A 24,435-nucleotide genomic window follows, 5' to 3' on the forward strand; every position below is an offset into this window, starting at 1 on the left:
GTAGTGGAGGTACAGTTTCTGTGTTACAAAGCTAAATAACAAGGCCATGGAGTCTCCTTTGTGCTAAGTTTAGAATATGCCCTTCCCAATTTCTAACTGGTATGCTTTTAACTTATCTAGTGAAGGTCCAGCCTGAATGGTTTAGCATGATCTTGTCAAACACAGAAAATGTAAGTACTTAAAAGGGAATGACTAGGAAAACCTTAACACAAAAAGGATGAGATAGTGGGTCAGAGGCCTGTTGTAAAAAACGTAAATGTTTGGATGAATCGATGAAATGAAGGACATTCATTTGGATGGTGTCTTTGGTACACCATTGCTGAAGGGGAGGATTAATGAAAATTATAAGTTGTGGTTGATAAAATGTCACTGCGAAAAATACTCATGGCTAATGTACTCAAATGAAAATATAGGGTTACCATTTTCCTTCGAAGTAAACTGGTGCGTTGATCGTCTTTCAATACGGTTGGATGAATTATCCTCATGGCGCTTTTCGAGAATATTGTAGAAATTAACGCCATTAGTTACATTCTCAATCAAGTCCTCTGCCTGAGACCATAGCTGCGTGGCTTCTGTCATCTTCCCTGCATGGACGGCGTCAGAGACCGTCTTAGTCTTGTTGTTGACTTTTTCTAAGCCAGCAGAATCAATCAGAGACTGCAAGAAACATTGAAATCAATCATCCAACAAAAGGAGATGGCAAGAATATCACAGTTATTCATCCAATTAAATCTTTTCACAAAAATATTTGAAAATTCTTAATAGGTCATACTATACAATTACCTATGATTTTCATTTTCCTACATCTAAGGAACAGTGGCTTATACAGTACTTTCCCCAGTACAGTAACATTCATCATAAACAATAATAACGGAAGGAAATCTTTCATCTTCTTTTATTACAAAAAATAAAAAAGTACACACTAAAACATAACAGGAATGCAATTGATTAATCACTACATTCCTCTCTCTAGTGAGGTGTAATACTGCAATTCTTTTTTTCTATATTCAAGTACCTCCATAATAACCAGGAGAAACCTTTTATCTTTTTTTTTTTCCCCTTAAAAAACCATCTTTTTCACCTCCCTTATCATTCTCTGGATTTCTTGATTCTTTCTCTTGTACTCCTCCCAATCTCACACAATTGTGCCCAGCACACACCTTTTTTTCCTCTATTTCACAAGCAATTTCAATCACCTTATCCCACCTTCCAAAGGCCACATACAGTAACTAAATATGTATGCAATGCTAATCTAAATACCTACCACTCCACCCCCAACTCCCCATTGCCCTTACTCTCACCTTTTGACACTCTTTAATCTCTCAGTTTCTCCACATACAAGCTTCCTTTTCAAGTACCATCACTTTTCCCACTTCTTTCACACACACACACACACACACACACACACACTGTTTCCTCTTTTCCTAAAACCATTACAAAACGTCACACTCGCTTCCACCACGAATTGACCAGACATCCCACCTGCCACCCATCTCAGCATGTTCACAGATAACACTGCTTTACACGCCTGTCAATTATTACATATCCAAAAATACTCGGTAATCTCCCCACCCCACTCACCCAAGTATACTTACGTATGCACATTTCATTTTAAACCATGCATTCCCTATAATGAATCCTCTTTCAGCACACCCAGTAACAAATCCTCTTTCAGCATACAACATAAGGATAAACCTTTGATCGGCCTTTTCTCATGTTCCTGTTCTTGTACACTGACAATGCAAGGAGGGGAGGGTTTCCAGCCCACTGCTTCCACCCCTAATAGTCACTTTTTACAACATGCAGATAATACGTGAGGAGAGTTCTTACTCCTCAATCCCAAGAAACTGTAATTAATCATCTCAATTGTGAGTAGATCAAGAAAGCTTCCATCATGAAACCTTTATATTAACAAGCAAGGTGTTTTAGTTGCTCCATCACCATAATCACAAAGTGCATTTAACATCAATTCTTAAATCTTTCGGAGTGCAGTTAATATACAACTTACCGTAGCATAAAGGTATGGTCCCCATGACATAACAGCATCTACAGGTGATACCCAGGAGTCTCCCAAAGCAACTCCTGCCAATTGGCATTTGATCTTCTTCAGTTGAATTGCCTGTCGATTAAGAGAAATCATATTTACAATACATAATATATTTTTAATAATTTCTGCTGTTTCCTACATGTACAGCACAATCACACTGGTAAAACATTATCACTTCACTTGCTATAGTGAATCTGCACTTATCAGTCATCCACAAAAGCTGCTTTAAAGCACTTTTGAAAGTCCTTAAACTGGTTAAGAATGAAAATGCATAAATGCAGGAAAAAGAAAGTTGACTAACATGATGAAAGAAATTAACATACAACGAATAAAGGATTTTTCCACCCACTGGATTTATTTCAAGAGCCACAAACCAACATGAAGTAATTTGGCCAACATCCAGATAATAAAATTCACATATCTGTTCACCCCGTGAAGAACCACATTAATACAGAGATTTCTGAAGACAGGAAACTGACACTACTTTTTAGTTGCTCAGTACATGTAATCACACTTTTAACACAAACACTTTCTTACACCAACAGTGGTCATATGCCCACTCATGAAAATATGAGCATTAGTGAAGTGATATCTGGGACCTTCAACAGGGATTGCGACATATTTTTCTCCAGATTCTATCGAGTTTCTTACAAAAAATTAGGTATATAAGGGTTAGCTCCATTTCTGAAAGTCAATCAACCATGCAGCTTGTACAAACAATGTAAATTATAGTTGTGAAAGTCAACTGGAATCATAACCTATAACAAGAGGAGTGTGAAACAAGTACTCAGGGCAGTGCAATTTCTTTGCTGAATTATGACTGAAGTTACATATTTTCATCGTTCTAATAAAGTTCAGTGTTGGTTTCTGACAAAAGTGTTGGACTCGACCTTTAGTTTACTGTGTAGGGTTGAATTGTGGTGTTTTGAAAATGAATAGCAGAAACAAGTTTTCGATACAGGCATGAGCAAAAACTAAGTTACTGCAGTGATGAATTTAAAAACTAAGTTATTGCACTCATGAATTTCAAAAACTAAGTCACTGCTTCTCCATTATGCACTACTACACAGATCTGAATAAAGAGATGAAATATGTTCAGAGTGGGATAAAGAATAAGTATCAGAGCAAAGAGGGGATGGAAAGTGGGTTGAAGTATGTAGAGTCATCAGTGTAAGGGATGAAAAGTGGGTTGAAGTATGTAGAGTCATCAGTGTAAAAGTGAATAAGATCAGGGGTGGGAGAATGATCATTTACAGAGAGAAGACTGAGGGAGGCGATAACACCCGTTCATCATAAATACTATGGTCAGAATGATGGCATGGAACGAGTGTCAAATGAAGAGTTTGGGTACAATGAAGCTTCAATACAGCCATCCAGCTCACTCTGAAGCAATCTTTGATTTTCTCATACTTTCCCACATTAGCAAGGTAATGACAGGGACTAACAAAGAAATAAAATAATGACAAGTTTGGCAAGTCAGTTTACATAATCAATCAGGCACAATTCATGCTCATCAACCGCTTTCGTTCTTCTACATAAAGCCAATAAATTATGAGACATGTGCTCCCTCTTACTGCTTAAAGCAGTGTGCTCCCCAGTGGTATGGACTAAGCTGAGGATGACCTCTGCTGTTTGCTGTGTAGTGGAGGCCCAAGTGAGGTGCTACTATTCATCAATGGGCTTGTGCCAGGATTGGATTAATCTCTATGGGGTCAAGCAGACAACAAGGCAAGAGGTCCTTATCCCCTAAATGATCACAAAATTGTAGGCTAATCCTAGGATAATACAGGTTGATATCTCTTACCCGAAATGCCTGGGACCAGAAATGTTTTGGATTTTGGAATATTTTTTATAATACTGCACATGAAACAAAGTTTGTGTAGCAGTGAACCATCACAAAGCTATGGTTAAGTTACAACTCAGCTGCCCATGTGGACACTCTGTGGTTGTTTTCCATCACCTTCATTCCTGACTGAATTTTATAAGCTACTGATAAGAAACAATTTTTTACACTTATTCACACATAAGTACTTCACAGTAAAAGGTATTCAATACCATTAATGCAATGATAAAATAACGTGTTTCAGTAATTCGCAGTAAAAAGCATTAAACACCATTAATACAATGATAAAATAATGTGTTTCAGTGTGGAATTTTCCACTTGTAAAGTAATGCTGCTGCTCAAAAAGTTTCGGATTTCAGATTTTTGGATCCCTATGCTCAACCTGTACAAAATCTCTTCACCTGATGTGTGTGTGCTACATAAGGGACATAGTCACTTTTTTGGCAGGTTTGACAATAGTCAATAAAAATAGAAATGTAAAACTTTTCTATTTTTGTATATATATTTTTTTCATCTTTTCAGTGTGAAGCTCCTGGGCTTTAGCCCTGTTAGCCCATAACTTAATCAGACTTCAGCAAAAATAAAAAACTCTGTGTATTATGTTAATCGAATATTTTGTCACTTACATAAATAGAAGCAACTATGTTATGGTACAGTGGGCTTTTCAAGTATCCTTATGGCCAAAACAAAACCTCAGTGGAGTTTCAAGACGACATCTTTGGTTCAGAGTCAAAACTAAGAAACATAATGTTAAAAGGGACATCAAGCACGATATTAGATGAAGACTAACTACCATACAAGGTGTGAAAACTAGTGTGGTTTTAAGGAAACATGCTGACATATAATACTCACTTTGCCCAGTGACTGAGCAAATTTTGATGCCATTTTCCCTCCATAAGACTCTGCAAAAACGTAGAGTGGGACGGTCTCAAACTCAGGAACCTGTGCAGTTAAAAAAATATATAGGTATCAGAGTCCAAAAAGCATTTTACTTACCTATATACATCGCAAAAATTCCATAATAATAACCAGGATCAATGTGTGTTTGTGTTAACAACAATATGTAAATACGCATTAAATAAGATGAAAATAAACATATCTCTTCTTTTTTTTCTAATGCCTGCTCACCTTAATAAGGTAGCATTTGTAGCAGATGACTGAGCCTTCAAAGAAAATCCTTATTCAACTCCTGTTCCTACTTTTAGTGATTGATAAAATCAGAAGGGAGGATTACCAACTCACGTACTTGTTTTCTACAACAAACAGGAGCTACACAAGTAGCAGTCTTTCTCCCCTGTACCCACAGGTAATAAAAAAAAAAAAAAATCAAGTTATCCTCTTTATCACAAAATAGGTACCACAGCACGTCTTTGCATGAGTAATCACTTATCTTACAGCTTACTCTTGCCAATATCCATTTTTCAACAATTACAGAAATGGAAAGATCAACTTATAACACCCAATTTAAAATCAATGAATACCCATGGCAGGTATCTACCAAAACATATTACTGCAAGTTAACTATATGTGAACAGGAGGAAACGAATGAGTCTTAACTATTCTTTGTAATGTCATCAACCTTCATTAATATGCTTACTTAAGTGTTTTGAAAATTGTTCTCTGCCTAAGCACTTAACTTACCTTCTTGAAAAATCCTTTCATGAATGTCACAAGATCATCAGCAATGGCAGAGTTGTTGTGGACCAAAAGCTTTGGGTCTTCAACATAACTATAACCTGTTCCCACTGGGTTATCCACAAACAGAACATTAACATAGTCAGTCTGAAAAGATGAGAGAACACGACATCATTTTCTTACTAAATTCACAGATTATTATGAATATCAAAAAAGCATTTATTCTATACATATTCGACATTTCCTACATCAACAAGGCAGTGTCAAGAACAGATGACTGAGCCTTAGAGGAAAAAATCCTCACTTGGCCCATTCTCTGTTCCTTCTTTTGGAAAAGTAAAAACAGGAGGGGGGATTTTCAGCCCCCTGCTCCCACCCCTTTTAGTCGCCTTCTAAGAAATGTGGGAAATAGGAAGTATGCTTTCTCACCTATCTCCAAGGATAACAAAAAGCATTTGTTTCATATGAATCATCAAATGGAATAGGAAGACATAATTCAGGGCAATGACTAGAGAATCTATAGCAAAACTACAGAGTGCAAACTGTGATACGCTATGCTGATTCACTGGTCTTTACATTTTTAAGAAGTTCAACAAGAATCACAAAATGAACATTGGCAAGAAGCTGATTCCAGCGTAAATGTTCTCGAGACAATCAAATTGGTTCACCCAAATTATATAGCAGATTAAGTACTTTTAAGGGAGCTGATTAAGGGATGTATGTAAAGATGGCAGAAGCCAAAGGATTAATGGTCTAGTTCAATGATGGGGATAAGGAGCGATGGCCAATTTCACGGGTTTATCGTCAAGTCAGCCAGGGATGTAGCACCATCATATTAGAGATGAGGTTAAGCTGTCCTCTACTGTGAATGGTCAAATGTTAAAGGTCTAGTCTATACAAGATGGGATTAAAGTATAATCAACTGTAATACACTTCAGAACTTAGCATTCATCTCCATATATATTTCCTCATCTGTTTCAGCAACTCATTCTCGTGAATCTTTCTCTCTGGTTCTTTGCTCTTTAACTAGTAATTAGAATTGACACTGTCTTCTGAATCTGTTCTTTAACATATAATTAGATGTGACAAGCTTATGGAACAGTTTTACATTATGATGTTTTTCTTACTTCTAGCATGTTAGAAAAGATGAGAAGAAACACGTCTATAGTAAAAATATGGGATGAATGGAATAAGCTATGTAATGAAATTTTGAAGACAGTACAGTATACACAAACCCAAAAGTAGGGCACAGTCCTAGGAAGATTATGAGATGAGGCCCTATGAGTTCAGAAATCCTTCCCCCTATGTACAAATAGGTAATTAAAAATATTAAAGAAAAGGCACATGATGATCTAACATAGTTCTATAAATTCATACGGTGTAATTTTTCAGTTAAAGAACAAAATGAGACCTAAGGATTCAGAAGGATGGATGAATGGAGTAAGCAAAAAATGTGATAGGAATAAGTAACTACTTGATTGCCATTACCAAAGTATACAATATGGGGGAGAGGGAGTTCTACAAAAATTTTCGGATCATGTCACCTAATTTGTATGCAAATTTTGTTTTTTTTTCAAAGATTTTCTTCCTCCTTAGTTATTTTACTATATCAATTTCTTGCTTTCTCATACCTTTCAAACATTGGCTGGCCATTCTGCAGCCTACATCTTTTTCCTTTAGCTTTTTAACATCTAATATTAAACTAAATCCCTTTCTCTTGTGACCTTTTCTCTTATCTTCCTGACAATGGTGTACATATACTTTTCTTGTCATTTTAAATTTCAGGGAACTTTCTCTTACACTATTCGATACACTGACCTTGGAATTCCATATTCTAGTTTATGCCCATATAAAAATTGCACAGCTGTACATACCATATGTCTCTCTCCTCGTTGAGTCCGACGTCCTCTTTCAGCATTTTTATATCTTTATAATGTTACTACACTTAAATAGTACATGATCACCTTTTCCTTTGTGTGGGTGGGTGAGGTGGACATGAATATAACTAAACAAAAGGATCAATCAATGCATACAATACTTCGTAGGCTATTCTAAAAACTCACCCAAGCATTCGTCCTGTTCTTCAATGTCTGATCTTGGGGTCCTATCTCTAGAAAATTGCCTATGCCTGTAGATGATGCTCCAGGCCCACCCTGTAGCCAGAGAATTAGAGGACGAAGTTTGTAGTCAACATCAGCAGTGGTGTAATACAACCAGAAGAACATGTGAGCTTTTTCCCGCACATTCACATATCCCCACGTCTCCTTCCCTTGTCTGATTCTTGTGGAATGGCCTGAAACAAAAACACACTTAGAAACAAATCTTCAATGTTGAGAATAATTACATGTACAATGATTTGATACTTCATGCAATCATTTGAGAAATTGATAAAAATAACTACAGTCATAACTACAAATATCAACATGTCTCAACAGCAACACAAAATACAGTGTGGCAATTTAGTCAATGGGATGCTTTGAAAACCTGTCAACATTATCATTCAGATCATCAAATGGGGCCCCAAACTCGAAAAATCTTAATACTTCAGTTATGGAAGGACTAAAGAAATCAAGTTACATACCAAGTACACGGCAGGAACAGGATCATCATAACGATCCAGAAAAACAAAAACCTAGGGAACCTCTGAAGCTATGAACATGACAGGGTAGGTGCTGAAAAGTTTCAAAACTAATGAAACTTTACTAATATGTCATTATTCAAAGCACTAATTCTCCCCTGAATGGAAACACTGCTGAGCAGAGAACATTTACGAGGCCCATTATCATATTCACTGATTTATTCTAAACATCTTTAAACTGTATTCACACAATGCAGACACAAGAGAAACATCATATCATATACATTGTGAAATACTGAATGATTTGGTCCCAAAACTGCATAAAAGGATAATTCCTCCTTGAAACAGAAAACTGCAGAGAATGGTAAAATGTATAAATTATACCAAATCCTGGAGAAAACATCAATAAAACAGGTCCACATCAATCTGTAAAAGCCAAGTACAAGAAACACCTGTAATAGACTACCTGGAACTCTTGAAAAATTAATGGTCAGCTTCTTCTCAGAAGCATCCGCCTCAAATTATGCTGCACAACGTATACAGTAATAAATTCAGACCAGCAGCATCAAACAGCCGGGAGGACAATGCCCTTTAGAAGGATACTCAGTCACAGGCACAGCTGCAGGGACTAAAGAAACCCACAAATCCAGGGCAAAGTAACGTAACATAGACTTCTGTCTAAAGCAATTCCATCATTGATGTTTCATATCCACATCCCAAACTCTAGCAATGTGAATTCTTTTCCCTTATGTATGAGGGCATTTATGAGCAAATATCCATCACCACGTACAAGATGTGGATGATACTACTATGCCAATGGATCTACCATCATGCCTATGTATCGTACCCTGATGACTATGGATTGTACCCTCGTGACTATGGATCGTACCATCATGCCTATGGATCACACCCTCGTAACTATGGATTGTACCACTGTGCCAATGGATTGTAACATAGTGCTAATGGATGGTACCATCATGCCTAAAGATTATACCGTTATGCCAATGGGTCGTACCCTCGTGACTATGGATCGTATTGTTGTGCCTATGGATCGTACTGTTGTGCCAGTGGATCATACCGTTGAGCCTATGGATAGTACCATCGTGACTATGGATTGTACCACTGTGCCAATGGATTGAACCATCGTGCCATTGGATCGTATGGATCATACCATCGTGCCAATGAATTGTACCATCGTGCCATTGGATCGTACCATCGTGCCAGTGGATCGTACCATTGTGCCATTGGATCGTACCATCGTGCCAGTGGATCGTGCCATCGTGCCATTGAATCGTACCATCGTATCGTACCATCGTGCCAGTGGATCGTACCATCGTGCCAGTGGATCATACCATCGCGCTTGAGGATCGTACCATCAACCCTAAGGATCGTACCTTCGCGCGTCTATGAATCGTACCATCGTAACTAGGGATTGTACCATCGTGCCTATGGATTGTTCCGTCGTGTGAGAATCGCTCAAGGCGAGCCGTACAGCCTGGAATCCCTACGACATGTAAGTGCCATATTTCCACCCGTGTATCTCCCGTGGCACACGGTGCAGCCCGGGGGCACAAGCACTGGCCCTTCGAAATCCACCAGCGGCGACCCCATCCAACGCAGAATAAAATGGACTCTGTGGCGGCAGCTTATAAATAATTACCAGAGAGCTGGCGGCACGATAGGGAGAGAGGGGTAGACTACTGCCATGCTAGGGGGAGGAGGAGGAGGATACACTTCAGGGAAAACGACTGTAATGTCTGACAAGAGAGGATGTCTTAGGGTTTACGTGTACATCATTCCTAAATCTATATAATGTATGGTCATATGAGAGATGAATATACGAAAGGAATATATAAATATATATGACTGAACCCCAGGCATTGCTTCGTCTGTTCCAGGCGCTCCCTCGCTCACGCGGGCAACGGCGGAGAAGTACGGAAAAAGGAAAACGCTATGTGTTGGAGTTATTCGCCAATTTCTTCTGACTCTTATATGACTTAGAGGCGCCACTAAATCTAAATCAAATTGCCTCCTTCTCTCGTACGTCTGGAAGCTGTGGCAGAGCAGCTTGGCCAGGGAAATATTATCGTTCCCCCCACGACTGTGTTTACACGGATAATTCAGTTATTGTCGATAAAGAAAATGTGGGAGGCTTGGCAGCAAATTATTTATCCCGAGAGAGAGAGAGAGAGAGAGAGAGAGAGAGAGTCTGCCGCAGTCTGTTGTCCGCACGCTAACTACAGAACCACCCGTCCAATCTCCACCAAACTGGGCACACAGACCCTCTGGAGGAGGACGAAGACCCGTATTGATTTTGGTCTCGCTCGGGGTCAAGGGTCAAGATGGGTCATGGGTCACCGGATCCTAGACATGATCTGGGGCCTCTGGTCAAATTAGACCAGGTTCCAGCCAATGGGGTAGACTTCAGTCTACCACATCTACCACGGTCCCACATCTACCATGCTACCAGAAACGACCACTTGTTGACCCTGGGGGGGGTCAAAGGTCAGGGTCAAAGTGAACACATAGATAAGGGCGTACTAATGCATTCCTCCCTCGTGGGTCCATACCCATTATAGGAAGACATGGGGAGCTGTGGGGGGAGACATGGGGAGCTGTGGGGGAGAGACATGGGGAGCTGTGGGGGAGAGACATGGGGAGCTGTGGGGGAGAGACATGGGGAGCTGTGGGGGGAGACATGGGGAGCTGCGGGGGGGAGACATGGGGAGCTGTGGGGGAGAGACATGGGGAGCTGTGGGGGAGAGACATGGGGAGCTGGGGAGATATAGGGAGCTTTGGGGAGACATGGGGAGCTGGGGAGAGACATGGGGAGCTGGGGAGAGACATGGGGAGCTGGGGAGAGACATGGGGAGCTGTGGGGAGACATGGGGAGCTGGGGAGAGACTTGGGGAGCTGGGGAGACATGGGGAGCTGGGGAGACATGGGGAGCTGGGGAGAGACATGGGGAGCTGGGGAGAGACATGGGGAGCTGGGGAGAGACATGGGGAGCTGGGGAGATATAGGGAGCTTTGGGGAGACATGGGGAGCTGGGGAGAGACATGGGGAGCTGGGGAGAGACATAGGGAGCTGTGGGGAGAGACATGGGGAGCTGGGGAGAGACATAGGGAGCTGTGGGGAGAGACATGGGGAGCTGGGGAGAGACATGGGGAGCTGGGGAGAGACTTGGGGAGCTGGGGAGACATGGGGAGCTGGGACATTATTAATCACACGCCAATGAAAAGACTTCATCAATATGTAAAAATATGTATACGCCACGATATACGCTTCTGCGTATTACATCTACGTCGCACATCTACGCTGGTTCTCATTCATCGATACACACACACACACACACACACACACACACCAAATGGCGTCCTAACTTCGTCTCTTCGTTGTATATCAACTGACTGTTATATTTCTCTCTTGTGTCTCCCCTGATGATGATGTGATTATTACACGAAAGTGCACTTGGGAACTTATCGTGTTTCATTTTCCCCCGTGGACTCAAAGGAATATATTGATCACGCGCAAAATTGTGATCATTTCCAATATATATATATATATATATATATATATATATATATATATATATATACACACACCAAAGTAATTTAACCTTTTTTGCGATGGTGATAACACCATCTTGGCCAGGGTGTATGATGCCATGTTTCATTGGCTGGGTCAAGTCGCACGGGCAGGTTTCCAGCCCCGTGGACCGTGCCTCATGACCGCCAGTGACCGAAGGACTAATCTAAGGGGGGGGGGTTAACACACTCTCTCTCTCTCTCTCTCTCTCTCTCTCTCTCTCTCTCTCTCTCTCTCTCTCTCTCACTGATAATGTCTTTGCTTTTCCGATAAGGCTTATCATCGTATCTGTGTGTGTGTGTGTGTGTGTGTGTGTGTGTGTGTGTGTGTGTGTGCGTGTGTGTGTGTGTGTGTGTATGTGTGTGTGTGTGTGTGTGTGTGTGTGTGTGTGTGTGTGTGTTATTTAGACCAATTCCATTACTACCAATTTTCCTATTGTGTGACCCGACCAGAATCAACCACCCCCACCCGTCCTGGGTCTGGCCACACCCACACCTCTGTAACCCTTGCTGTAACCATGTACTCACCACACTGTACCCGTCCTGGGTCTGGCCACACCCACACCTCTGTAACCCTTGCTGTAACCATGTACTCACCACACTGTACCCGTCCTGGGTCTGGCCACACCCACACCTCTGTAACCCTTGCTGTAACCATGTACTCACAACACTGTACCCGTCCTGGGTCTGGCCACACCCACACCTCTGTAACCCTTGCTGTAACCATGTACTCACCACACTGTACCCGTCCTGGGTCTGGCCACACCCACACCTCTGTAACCCTTGCTGTAACCATGTACTCACAACACTGTACCCGTCCTGGGTCTGGCCACACCCACACCTCTGTAACCCTTGCTGTAACCATGTACTCACCACACTGTACCCGTCCTGGGTCTGGCCACACCCACACCTCTGTAACCCTAGCTGTAACCATGTACTCACCACACTGTACCCGTCCTGGGTCTGGCCACACCCACACCTCTGTAACCCTTGCTGTAACCATGTACTCACCACACTGTACCCGTCCTGGGTCTGGCCACACCCACACCTCTGTAACCCTTGCTGTAACCATGTACTCACAACACTGTACCCGTCCTGGGTCTGGACACACCCACACCTCTGTAACCCTTGCTGTAACCATGTACTCACAACACTGTACCCGTCCTGGGTCTGGACACACCCACACCTCTGTAACCCTTGCTGTAACCATGTACTCACCACACTGTACCCGTCCTGGGTCTGGACACACCCACACCTCTGTAACCCTTGCTGTAACCATGTACTCACCACACTGTACCCGTCCTGGGTCTGGACACACCCACACCTCTGTAACCCTTGCTGTAACCATGTACTCACAACACTGTACCCGTCCTGGGTCTGGCCACACCCACACCTCTGTAACCCTTGCTGTAACCATGTACTCACCACACTGTACCCGTCCTGGGTCTGGCCACACCCACACCTCTGTAACCCTTGCTGTAACCATGTACTCACAACACTGTACCCGTCCTGGGTCTGGCCACACCCACACCTCTGTAACCCTTGCTGTAACCATGTACTCACCACACTGTACCCGTCCTGGGTCTGGACACACCCACACCTCTGTAACCCTTGCTGTAACCATGTACTCACCACACTGTACCCGTCCTGGGTCTGGCCACACCCACACCTCTGTAACCCTTGCTGTAACCATGTACTCACAACACTGTACCCGTCCTGGGTCTGGACACACCCACACCTCTGTAACCCTTGCTGTAACCATGTACTCACCACACTGTACCCGTCCTGGGTCTGGCCACACCCACACCTCTGTAACCCTTGCTGTAACCATGTACTCACCACACTGTACCCGTCCTGGGTCTGGACACACCCACACCTCTGTAACCCTTGCTGTAACCATGTACTCACCACACTGTACCCGTCCTGGGTCTGGACACACCCACACCTCTGTAACCCTTGCTGTAACCATGTACTCACCACGCTGTACCCGTCCTGGGTCTGGCCACACCCACACCTCTGTAACCCTTGCTGTAACCATGTACTCACCACACTGTACCCGTCCTGGGTCTGGACACACCCACACCTCTGTAACCCTTGCTGTAACCATGTACTCACCACACTGTACCCGTCCTGGGTCTGGACACACCCACACCTCTGTAACCCTTGCTGTAACCATGTACTCACCACGCTGTACCTGTCCTGGGTCTGGTCACACCCACACCTCTGTAACCCTTGCTGTAACCATGTACTCACCACGCTGTACCCGTCCTGGGTCTGGACACACCCACACCTCTGTAACCCTTGCTGTAACCATGTACTCACCACACTGTACCCGTCCCTGGGTCTGGGCCACACCCCACACCTCTGTAACCCTTGCTGTAACCATGTACTCACCACACTGTACCCGTCCTGGGTCTGGCCACACCCACACCTCTGTAACCCTTGCTGTAACCATGTACTCACCACACTGTACCCGTCCTGGGTCTGGACAACACCCACACCTCTGTAACCCTTGCTGTAACCATGTACTCACCACCACTGTACCCGGTCCTGGGTCGGACACACCCACACCTCTGTAACCCTTGCTGTAACCATGTACTCACCACACTGTACCCGTCCTGGTGTCTGGACACAACCCACACCTCTGTAACCCTTGCTGTAACCATGAACTCACCACACTGTACCCACTGCTGCCTCGCTGTATTTGCTCCCCCCCACAACTTGCAGGCAACTCGCTGTATTCGTAATAACAACTCCAGAATACACAACAACAGTAGATTTAGGGCAACATCAAACGCTGTATACGTAATACATACCCCTGAATACCCATCAACAGTAGATTTAGGGCAACATTCAAACGCTGTATTCGTAATACAACTCCAGAATACACCAACAACAGTAGATTTAGGGCAACATCAAACGCTGTATCGTAATACAACACCAGAATACACCAACAACAATAGATTTAGTGGCAACATCAAACGCTGTATTCGTAATACAACCCCAGAATACTCCAACAACAATAGATTTAAGGCAACTTCAAACGCTGTATTCGCAATACAACCCCAGGAATACACCAACAACAGTAGATTTAGGGCAACATCAAACGCTGTATTCGTAATACAACCCCAGAATACACCAACAACAGTAGATTTAGGGCAACATCAAACGCTGTTATTCGTAATACAACCCCAGAATACACCAAACAACAGTAGATTTAGGGCAACATCAAACGCTGTATTCGTAATACAACCCCAGAATACACCAACAACAGTAGATTTAAGGCAACATCAAACGCTGTATTCGTAATACAACCCCAGAATACACCAACAACAGTAGATTTAAGGCAACATCAAACGCTGTATTCGTAATACAACCCCAGAATACACCAACAACAGTAGATTTAAGGCAACATCAAACGCTGTATTCGTAATACAACCCCAGAATAAACCAACAACAGTAGATTTAGGGCAACATCAAACGGTTGTATTCGTAATACAACCCCAGAATAAACCAACAACAGTAGATTTAGGGCAACATCAAACGCTGTATTCGTAATACAACCCCAGAATAAACCAACAACAGTAGATTTAGGGCATCAATCAAACGCTGTATTCGTAATACAACCCCAGAATACACCAACAACAGTAGATTTAAGGCAACATCAAACGCTGTATTCGTAATACAACCCCAGAATACACCAACAACAGTAGATTTAGGGCAACATCAAACGCTGTATTCGTAATACAACCCCAGAATACACCCACAACAGTAGATTTAGGGCAACATCAAACGCTGTATTCGTAATACAACCCCAGAATACACCAACAACAGTAGATTTAAGGCAACATCAAACATTTATTAGCGCCCAGGTAACGTTAAGTTGCTATAGAGAGGTTTTGCAGTGTTTGTGTTGACTGTGTGTCTCCCCGGCCGCTGGCTGGGGGGAACGGCAGGAATGAAACGGCGCGCCTGCGCTGCGCAGCTGTCGTGGAGCGCTGCTGCGCAGGGGCCAGATATGAGAGAGAGAGAGAGAGAGAGAGAGAGAGAGAGAGAGAGAGAGAGAGAGAGTGTACCCTCCGTACCCAAGCTGGGTCACGTGACGACCCCTCCATGACGGGCGAAAACAAAGAGGCCCCCCCAACCCTCTAGCCGGGGAGGAGGAACGGCCATTGGAATCGACCTCTCCAGATTCTCGTGGGATGTCAAAGTGAACAGGTCCGTTCCCGTCGGCCCCGCTGGACATGAAGGCCAGACTTGCAATTCAAAATATTTATCAACATCTCCTCTGTAATCACTCTCAAAATAATAATAATAAAAAAAAGATGTATTAACACTATATAGAAACACGATACTCTACAATGTATACTTTGTGAGTGTGCATATATGAGACACGATACATTGCCAAGTGCACTTTCGTGTAATAATCACATCATCATCAGGGGAGACACAAGAGAGAAATATAACAGTCAGTTGATATACAACGAAGAGACGAAGCTACGACGCCATTTGGTAACTTGGACAATCATATGCTTACCAAATGGCGTCGTAGCTTCGTCTCTTCGATGTACCTCAACTGACTGTTATATTTCTCTCTTGTGTCTCCCCTGATGATAATGTGATTATTACACGAAAGTGCACTTGGGAACTATTCGTGTCTCATATAAGAATATATTTCATATATATATATATATATATATATATATATATAATATATATATATATATATATATATATATATTTATATTATATACCTTGTACCCGAACCATGAATCACCACCCACCACCCGTCCTGGGTCTGGCACACCCACACCTCTGTAACCCTTGCTGTAACCATGTACTCACCACACTGTACCCGTCCTGGGTCTGGCCACACCCACACCTCTGTAACCCTTGCTGTAACCATGTACTCACCACACTGTACCCGTCCTGGGTCTGGCCACACCCACACCTCTGTAAACCCTTGCTGTAACCATGTACTCACAACACTGTACCCGTCCTGGGTCTGGCCACACCCACACCTCTGTAACCCTTGCTGTAACCATGTACTCACCACACTGTACCCGTCCTGGGTCTGGCACACCCACACCTCTGTAACCCTTGCTGTAAACCATGTACTCACAACACTGTACCCGTCCTGGGTCTGGCCACACCCACACCTCTGTAACCCTTGCTGTAACCATGTACTCACCACACTGTACCCGTCCTGGGTCTGGCCACACCCACACTCTGTAACCCTAGCTGTAACCATGTACTCACAACACTGTACCCGTCCTGGGTCTGGACACACCACACCTCTGTAACCCTTGCTGTAACCATGTACTCACCACACTGTACCCGTCCTGGGTCTGGACACACCCACACCTCTGTAACCCTTGCTGTAACCATGTACTCACAACACTGTACCCGTCCTGGGTCTGGACACACCCACACCTCTGTAACCCTTGCTGTAACCATGTACTCACCACACTGTACCCGTCCTGGGTCTGGCCACACCACACCTCTGTAACCCTTGCTGTAACCATGTACTCACACCACTGTACCCGTCCTGGGTCTGGCCACACCCACAACCTCTGTAACCCTTGCTGTAACCATGTACTCACCAACACTGTACCCGTCCTGGGTCTGGACACACCCACCACCTCTGTAACCCTTGCTGTAACCATGTACTCACCACACTGTACCCGTCCTGGGTCTGGCCACACCCACACCTCTGTAACCCTTGCTGTAACCATGTACTCACCACACTGTACCCGTCCTGGGTCTGGCCACACCCACACCTCTGTAACCCTTGCTGTAACCATGTACTCACCACACTGTACCCGTCCTGGGTCTGGCCACACCCACACCTCTGTAACCCTTGCTGTAACCATGTACTCACCACACTGTACCCGTCCTGGGTCTGGACACACCCACACCTCTGTAACCCTTGCTGTAACCATGTACTCACCACACTGTACCCGTCCTGGGTCTGGACACACCCACACCTCTGTAACCCTTGCTGTAACCATGTACTCACCACACTGTACCCGTCCTGGGTCTGGACACACCCACACCTCTGTAACCCTTGCTGTAACCATGTACTCACCACACTGTACCCGTCCTGGGTCTGGACACACCCACACCTCTGTAACCCTTGCTGTAACCATGTACTCACCACACTGTACCCGTCCTGGGTCTGGTCCACACCCACACCTCTGTAACCCTTGCTGTAACCATGTACTCACCACACTGTACCCGTCCTGGGTCTGGACACACCCACACCTCTGTAACCCTTGCTGTAACCATGTACTCACCACACTGTACCCGTCCTGGGTCTGGCCACACCACACCTCTGTAACCCTTGCTGTAACCATGTACTCACCACACTGTACCCGTCCTGGGTCTGGACACACCACACCTCTGTAACCCTTGCTGTAACCATGTACTCACCACACTGTACCCGTCCCTGGGTCTGGACACACCCACACCTCTGTAACCCTTGCTGTAACCATGTACTCACCACACTGTACCCGTCCTGGGTCTGGACACACCCACACCTCTGTAACCCTTGCTGTAACCATGTACTCACCACACTGTACCCGTCCTGGGTCTGGACACACCCACACCTCTGTAACCCTTGCTGTAACCATGTACTCACCACACTGTACCCACTGCTGCCTCGCTGTATTTGCTCCCCCCACACACACACACCTCCCGCTTGTTATGTACTAACAACCCCCCCCCCCCCCACCACCCCACCATCACGGCTGTAACACCTCGTTGATCTGTGACGACCTGGTCTACAACTTGTAGGCAAACGCTGTATTCGTAATACAACTCCAGAATACACCAACAACAGTAGATTTAGGGCAACATCAAACGCTGTATTCGTAATACAACCCCAGAATACACCAACAACAGTAGATTTAGGGCAACATCAAACGCTGTATTCGTAATACAACTCCAGAATACACCAACAACAGTAGATTTAGGGCAACATCAAACGCTGTATTCGTAATACAACCCCAGAATACACCAACAACAATAGATTTAGGGCAACATCAAACGCTGTATTCGTAATACAACCCCAGAATACACCAACAACAATAGATTTAAGGCAACTTCAAACGCTGTATTCGCAATACAACCCCAGAATACACCAACAACAGTAGATTTAGGGCAACATCAAACGCTGTATTCGTAATACAACCCCAGAATACACCAACAACAGTAGATTTAGGGCAACATCAAACGCTGTATTCGTAATACAACCCCAGAATACACCAACAACAGTAGATTTAGGGCAACATCAAACGCTGTATTCGTAATACAACCCCAGAATACACCAACAACAGTAGATTTAAGGCAACATCAAACGCTGTATTCGTAATACAACCCCAGAATACACCAACAACAGTAGATTTAAGGCAACATCAAACGCTGTATTCGTAATACAACCCCAGAATACACCAACAACAGTAGATTTAAGGCAACATCAAACGCTGTATTCGTAATACAACCCCAGAATAAACCAACAACAGTAGATTTAGGGCAACATCAAACGGTGTATTCGTAATACAACCCCAGAATAAACCAACAACAGTAGATTTAGGGCAACATCAAACGCTGTATTCGTAATACAACCCCAGAATAAACCAACAACAGTAGATTTAGGGCAACATCAAACGCTGTATTCGTAATACAACCCCAGAATACACCAACAACAGTAGATTTAGGGCAACATCAAACGCTGTATTCGTAATACAACCCCAGAATACACCAACAACAGTAGATTTAGGGCAACATCAAACGCTGTATTCGTAATACAACCCCAGAATACACCCACAACAGTAGATTTAGGGCAACATCAAACGCTGTATTCGTAATACAACCCCAAAATACACCAACAACACTAGATTTAAGGCTACATCAAACATTTATTAGCGCCCAGGTAACGTTAAGTTGTTATAGAGAGGTTTTGCAGTGTTTGTGTTGACTGTGTGTCTCCCCGGCCGCTGGCTGGGGGGAACGGCAGGAATGAAACGGCGCGCCAGCGCTGCGCAGCTGTCGTGGAGCGCTGCTGCGCAGGGGCCAGATATGAGAGAGAGAGAGAGAGAGAGAGAGAGAGAGAGAGAGAGAGAGAGAGTGTACCCTCCGTACCCAAGCTGGGTCACGTGACGACCCCTCCATGACGGGCGAAAACAAAGAGGACCCCCCAACCCTCTAGCCGGGGAGGAGGTACGGCCATTGGAATCGACCTCTCCAGATTCTCGTGGGATGTCAAAGTGAACAGGTCCGTTCCCGTCGGCCCCGGTGGACATGAAGGCCAGATTTGTAATTCAAAATATTTATCAACATCTCCTCTGTAATCACTCTCAAAATAATAATAATAATAAAAAGATGCATTAACACTATATAGAAACATGATACTCTACAATGTATACTTTGTGAGTGTGCATATATGAGACACGATAAATTGCCAAGTGCACTTTCGTGTAATAATCACATTATCATCAGGGGAGACACAAGAGAGAAATATAACAGTCAGTTGATGTACAACGAAGAGACGAAGCTACGACGCCATTTGGTAACTTGGACAATCACATGTTTACCAAATGGCGTCGTAGCTTTGTCTCTTCGATGTATATCAACTGACTGTTATATTTCTCTCTTGTGTCTCCCCTGATGATAATGTGATTATTACACGAAAGTGCACTTGGGAACTATTCGTGTCTCATATAAGAATATATTCATATATATATATATATATATATATATATATATATATATATATATATATATATATATATATATATATATATATATATATATCATTATTATTTTGCTTTGTCGCTGTCTCCCGCGCCTGCGAGGTAGCGCAAGGAAACAGACGAAAGAAAATGGCCCAACCCACCCCCACACACATGCACACACACACACGTCCACACACGCAAACATACACACCCACACATCCTAACGTACACACATATATACACTCACAGACACACACATATACACACATGAACACAATTCACACTGTCTGCCCCTACCCACCCCCATCGCCACCTCGCCACACATGGAATACCATCCTCCTCCCCCCTCATGTGTGCGAGGTAGCACTAGGAAAAGACAACAAAGGCCCCATTCGCTCACACTCAGTCTCTAGCTGTCATGCAATAATGCCCGAAACCACAGCTCCCTTTCCACATCCAGGCCCCACACAACTTTCCATGGTTTACCCCAGACGCTTCACGTGCCCTGATTCAAGCCATTGACACCACGTCAACCCCGGTATACCACATCGATCCAATCACTCTATTCTTTGCCCGCCTTTCACCCTCCTGCATGTTCAGGCCCCGATCACTCAAAATCTTTTTCACTCCATCTTTTCACCTCCAATTTGGTCCCCCACTTCTCCTCGTTCCCTCCACCTCCGACACATATATCCTCTTGGTCAATCTTTCCTCACTCATTCTCTCCATGTGCCCAAACCATTTCAAAACACCCTCTTCTGCTCTCTCAACCAAGCTCTTTTTATTTCCACACATCTCTCTTACCCTTACGTTACTTACTCGATCAAACCACCTCACACCACACATTGTCCTCAAACATCTCATTTCCAGCACTCTATCCATAGCCCACGCCTCGCAACCATACAACACTGTTGGAACCACTATTCCTTCAAACATACCCATTTTTGCTTTCCGAGATAATGTTCTCGACTTCCACACATTCTTCAAGGCTCCCAGAATTTTCGCCCCCTCCCCCACCCTATGATCCACTTCCGCTTCCATGGTTCCATCCGCTGCCAGATCCACTCCCAGATATCTAAAACACTTCACTTCCTCCAGTTTTTCTCCATTCAAACTCACCTCCCAATTGACTTGACCCTCAACCCTACTGTACCTAATAACCTTGCTCTTATTCACATTTACTCTTAACTTTCTTCTTCCACACACTTTACCAAACTCCATCACCAGCTTCTGCAGTTTCTCACATGAATCAGCCACCAGCGCTGTATCATCAGCGAACATCATCTGACTCACTTCCCAAGCTCTCTCATCCACAACAGACTTCATACTTGCCCCTCTTTCCAAAACTCTTGCATTCACCTCCCTAACAACCCCATCCATAAACAGATTAAACAACCATGGAGACATCACACACCCCTGCCGCAAACCTACATTGTAAAGCAAGACCCTCGAGCATTTGTCAAAATCCTTCGTCCGTTGTGTCAAAATGTTTAACGTAAATATGGGAACATATTTCTTTGGCTGTGTGTACGTAGCGGCTACGTCACACCAGTGGGAGGGGCAGACGTCACACATGATGACGTGGTACATGACGACGCTTACCACGTCACTGACCACGAGGGATGAGGAATGGTCCGTGCACACGACCCCATAACCTCCCCCCCGATCCCTTTCGTCCCAACCAGACACATCCCAGATGGTCAAGGTCGACCTTTAAGTACGAAGGGCCTCAGCGGGGGGGAGCCGTGTTCTCTGGGGGTAGGTCTGGGGTCTGGGCCTCAGCAGGGAGGAGCCTTGTTCTCTGGGGGTAGGTCTGGGGTCTGGGCCTCAGCAGGGGGGAGCCGTGTTCTCTGGGGGTAGGTCTGGGGTCTGGGCCTCAGCGGGGGGGAGCCGTGTTCTCTGGGGGTAGGTCTGGGGTCTGGGCCTCGGCAGGGGGGAGCCGTGTTCTCTGGGGGTAGGTCTGGGGTCTGGGCCTCAGCAGGGGGGAGCCGTGTTCTCTGGGGGTAGGTCTGGGGTCTGGGCCTCAGCAGGGGGGAGCCGTGTTCTCTGGGGGTAGGTCTGGGGTCTGGGCCTCAGCGGGGGGGAGCCGTGTTCTCTGGGGGTAGGTCTGGGGTCTGGGCCTCGGCAGGGGGGAGCCGTGTTCTCTGGGGGTAGGTCTGGGGTCTGGGCCTCAGCAGGGGGGAGCCGTGTTCTCTGGGGGTAGGTCTGGGGTCTGGGCCTCAGCGGGGGGGAGCCGTGTTCTCTGGGGGTAGGTCTGGGGTCTGGGCCTCAGCAGGGGGAGCCGTGTTCTCTGGGGGTAGGTCTGGGGTCTGGGCCTCAGCGGGGGGGAGCCGTGTTCTCTGGGGGTAGGTCTGGGGTCTGGGCCTCAGCAGGGGGGAGCCGTGTTCTCTGGGGGTAGGTCTGGGGTCTGGGCCTCAGCAGGGGGGAGCCGTGTTCTCTGGGGGTAGGTCTGGGGTCTGGGCCTCAGCAGGGGGGAGCCGTGTTCTCTGGGGGTAGGGGACGTGTATGTATATACATGTGTATGGGGGTGGGTTGGGCCATTTCTTTCGTCTGTTTCCTTGCGCTACCTCGCAAACGCGGGAGACAGCGACAAAGCATATATATATATATATATATATATATATATATATATATATATATATATATATATATCTCGATCACTGACGTCAGGTCACGAGAAAAATTACAATCGTCACCATGTGATTGTAATGGGAGGGAAGGGGAGGGAAAGGGAGGGGAGGGGGAGGGAAGGGGAGGGAAAGGGAGGGGAGGGGGAGGGAAGGGGAGGGCCAAGTGGCCCATCACCCTCCCCTGATATATTTTCGTCAGCGCCTCTTCTTCCCTCCCTTCCCCTCTTCCCTCCCTTCCCCTCTTCCCTCCCTTCCCCAGAGGGCGTAATCTAAGGGGGGTAGGGGGGGTGAGGGGGTGTTGGTTATCACCCACACAACAAGGGAAGGGAGGGGAGGTTTCCCTCCCTTCCCTCCCTTCCTCGTACTGCAGGCTGGACCAAACACATGCACGCACGCACGCTCTCTCTCTCTCTCTCTCTCTCACTCTCTCTCTCTCTCTCTCTCTCTCTCTCTCTCTCTCTCTCTCTCTCTCTCTCTCTCTCTCTCACTCTCTCTCTCTCTCTCTCTCTCTCTCACTCTCTCTCTCACACTCTCTCTCTCTCTCTCTCTCTCTCTCTCTCACTCTCTCAGTCGACCTTCCTTTTTTTCTTTTCACTGCCAGGGACGCGCGCCACGAATACACGCCCACCTCCCTCCTCCCTCACTCCCTCCTTAAGCTCGAAAGCCCCCACGTAGGCCCTAGGTGTTCATCTCCACCCGCCACCACCCGGATATGATCACATCAATGCAGGAGGAGGGAGGACCCCTGGTCCCTCCTGCAGGAGGAGGGAGGCCCCCTGGTCCCTCCTGCAGGAGGAGGGAGGCCTCTGGTCCCTCCTGCAGGAGGAGGGAAGGGGAGAGGGTTAGGAGCCCTTATGGAAACGAGTGGGTCTTGTGAGGGGGGTGTTGCATGAGCGTTGAGGTGGGGGGGGGGGAAACAACCCACTCCACCCATGCAACACCACCCCCCCCTCCATCATCATCATCACCCCCTCTACAATCGTCCCCCACCTCTCTCTCTCTCTCTCTCTCTCTCTCTCTCTCTCTCTCTCTCTCTCTCTCTCTCTCTCTCTCTCTCTCTCTCTCTCTCTCTCTCCCTCTCTCTCTCTCCCGGAAGAAGACTCTTGCATGGGGGGGTGGGTGATGGGGGGGGGTTGTATCGTATCTCGACGTGACGCACTACCGCGCCGGCGTGGCGCGCCGCGCCTCCTCCTCCGGCGACACCGACGCGTAGCGAACGAATCGGTCGGGGTGGGGGGGTGTGGGGGTCGGGGTCGGGGTGTGGGGGTGTGGGGGGTGGGGGTTGTTGTGGGCGACGTGACGGCCAGACCAGACCGATAATACCAGAAAAACATCAACAATAAACAGGATACGCCTCTTGACCACACACACACACACACA

General features: G+C 45.6%; 1 protein-coding gene across 2 annotated transcripts in view; it reads right to left on the reverse strand.

Annotated features, from left to right (window-relative positions):
• The window catches only part of LOC139745903 (retinoid-inducible serine carboxypeptidase-like), a 102,496-nt gene that overhangs the window by 25,404 nt on the left and 52,657 nt on the right, over nucleotides 1–24,435 (reverse strand). For both annotated transcript variants that reach the window (XR_011712018.1, XM_071656571.1), the window contains exons 2-6: nucleotides 7,589–7,818; nucleotides 5,532–5,672; nucleotides 4,743–4,832; nucleotides 2,009–2,119; nucleotides 420–657 (exon numbers count right to left, since the gene is read on the reverse strand). Coding sequence is in view for 1 of the 2 variants with exons in the window: in XM_071656571.1 (XP_071512672.1) it covers nucleotides 420–657; nucleotides 2,009–2,119; nucleotides 4,743–4,832; nucleotides 5,532–5,672; nucleotides 7,589–7,818 (810 nt within the window). In the remaining variant the exon portion in view is untranslated. The remainder of the gene's footprint in view (nucleotides 1–419; nucleotides 658–2,008; nucleotides 2,120–4,742; nucleotides 4,833–5,531; nucleotides 5,673–7,588; nucleotides 7,819–24,435) is intronic.

Source organism: Panulirus ornatus, chromosome 63 (genome assembly GCF_036320965.1).
Source record: "Panulirus ornatus isolate Po-2019 chromosome 63, ASM3632096v1, whole genome shotgun sequence".
Lineage (NCBI taxonomy): Eukaryota > Metazoa > Arthropoda > Malacostraca > Decapoda > Palinuridae > Panulirus > Panulirus ornatus.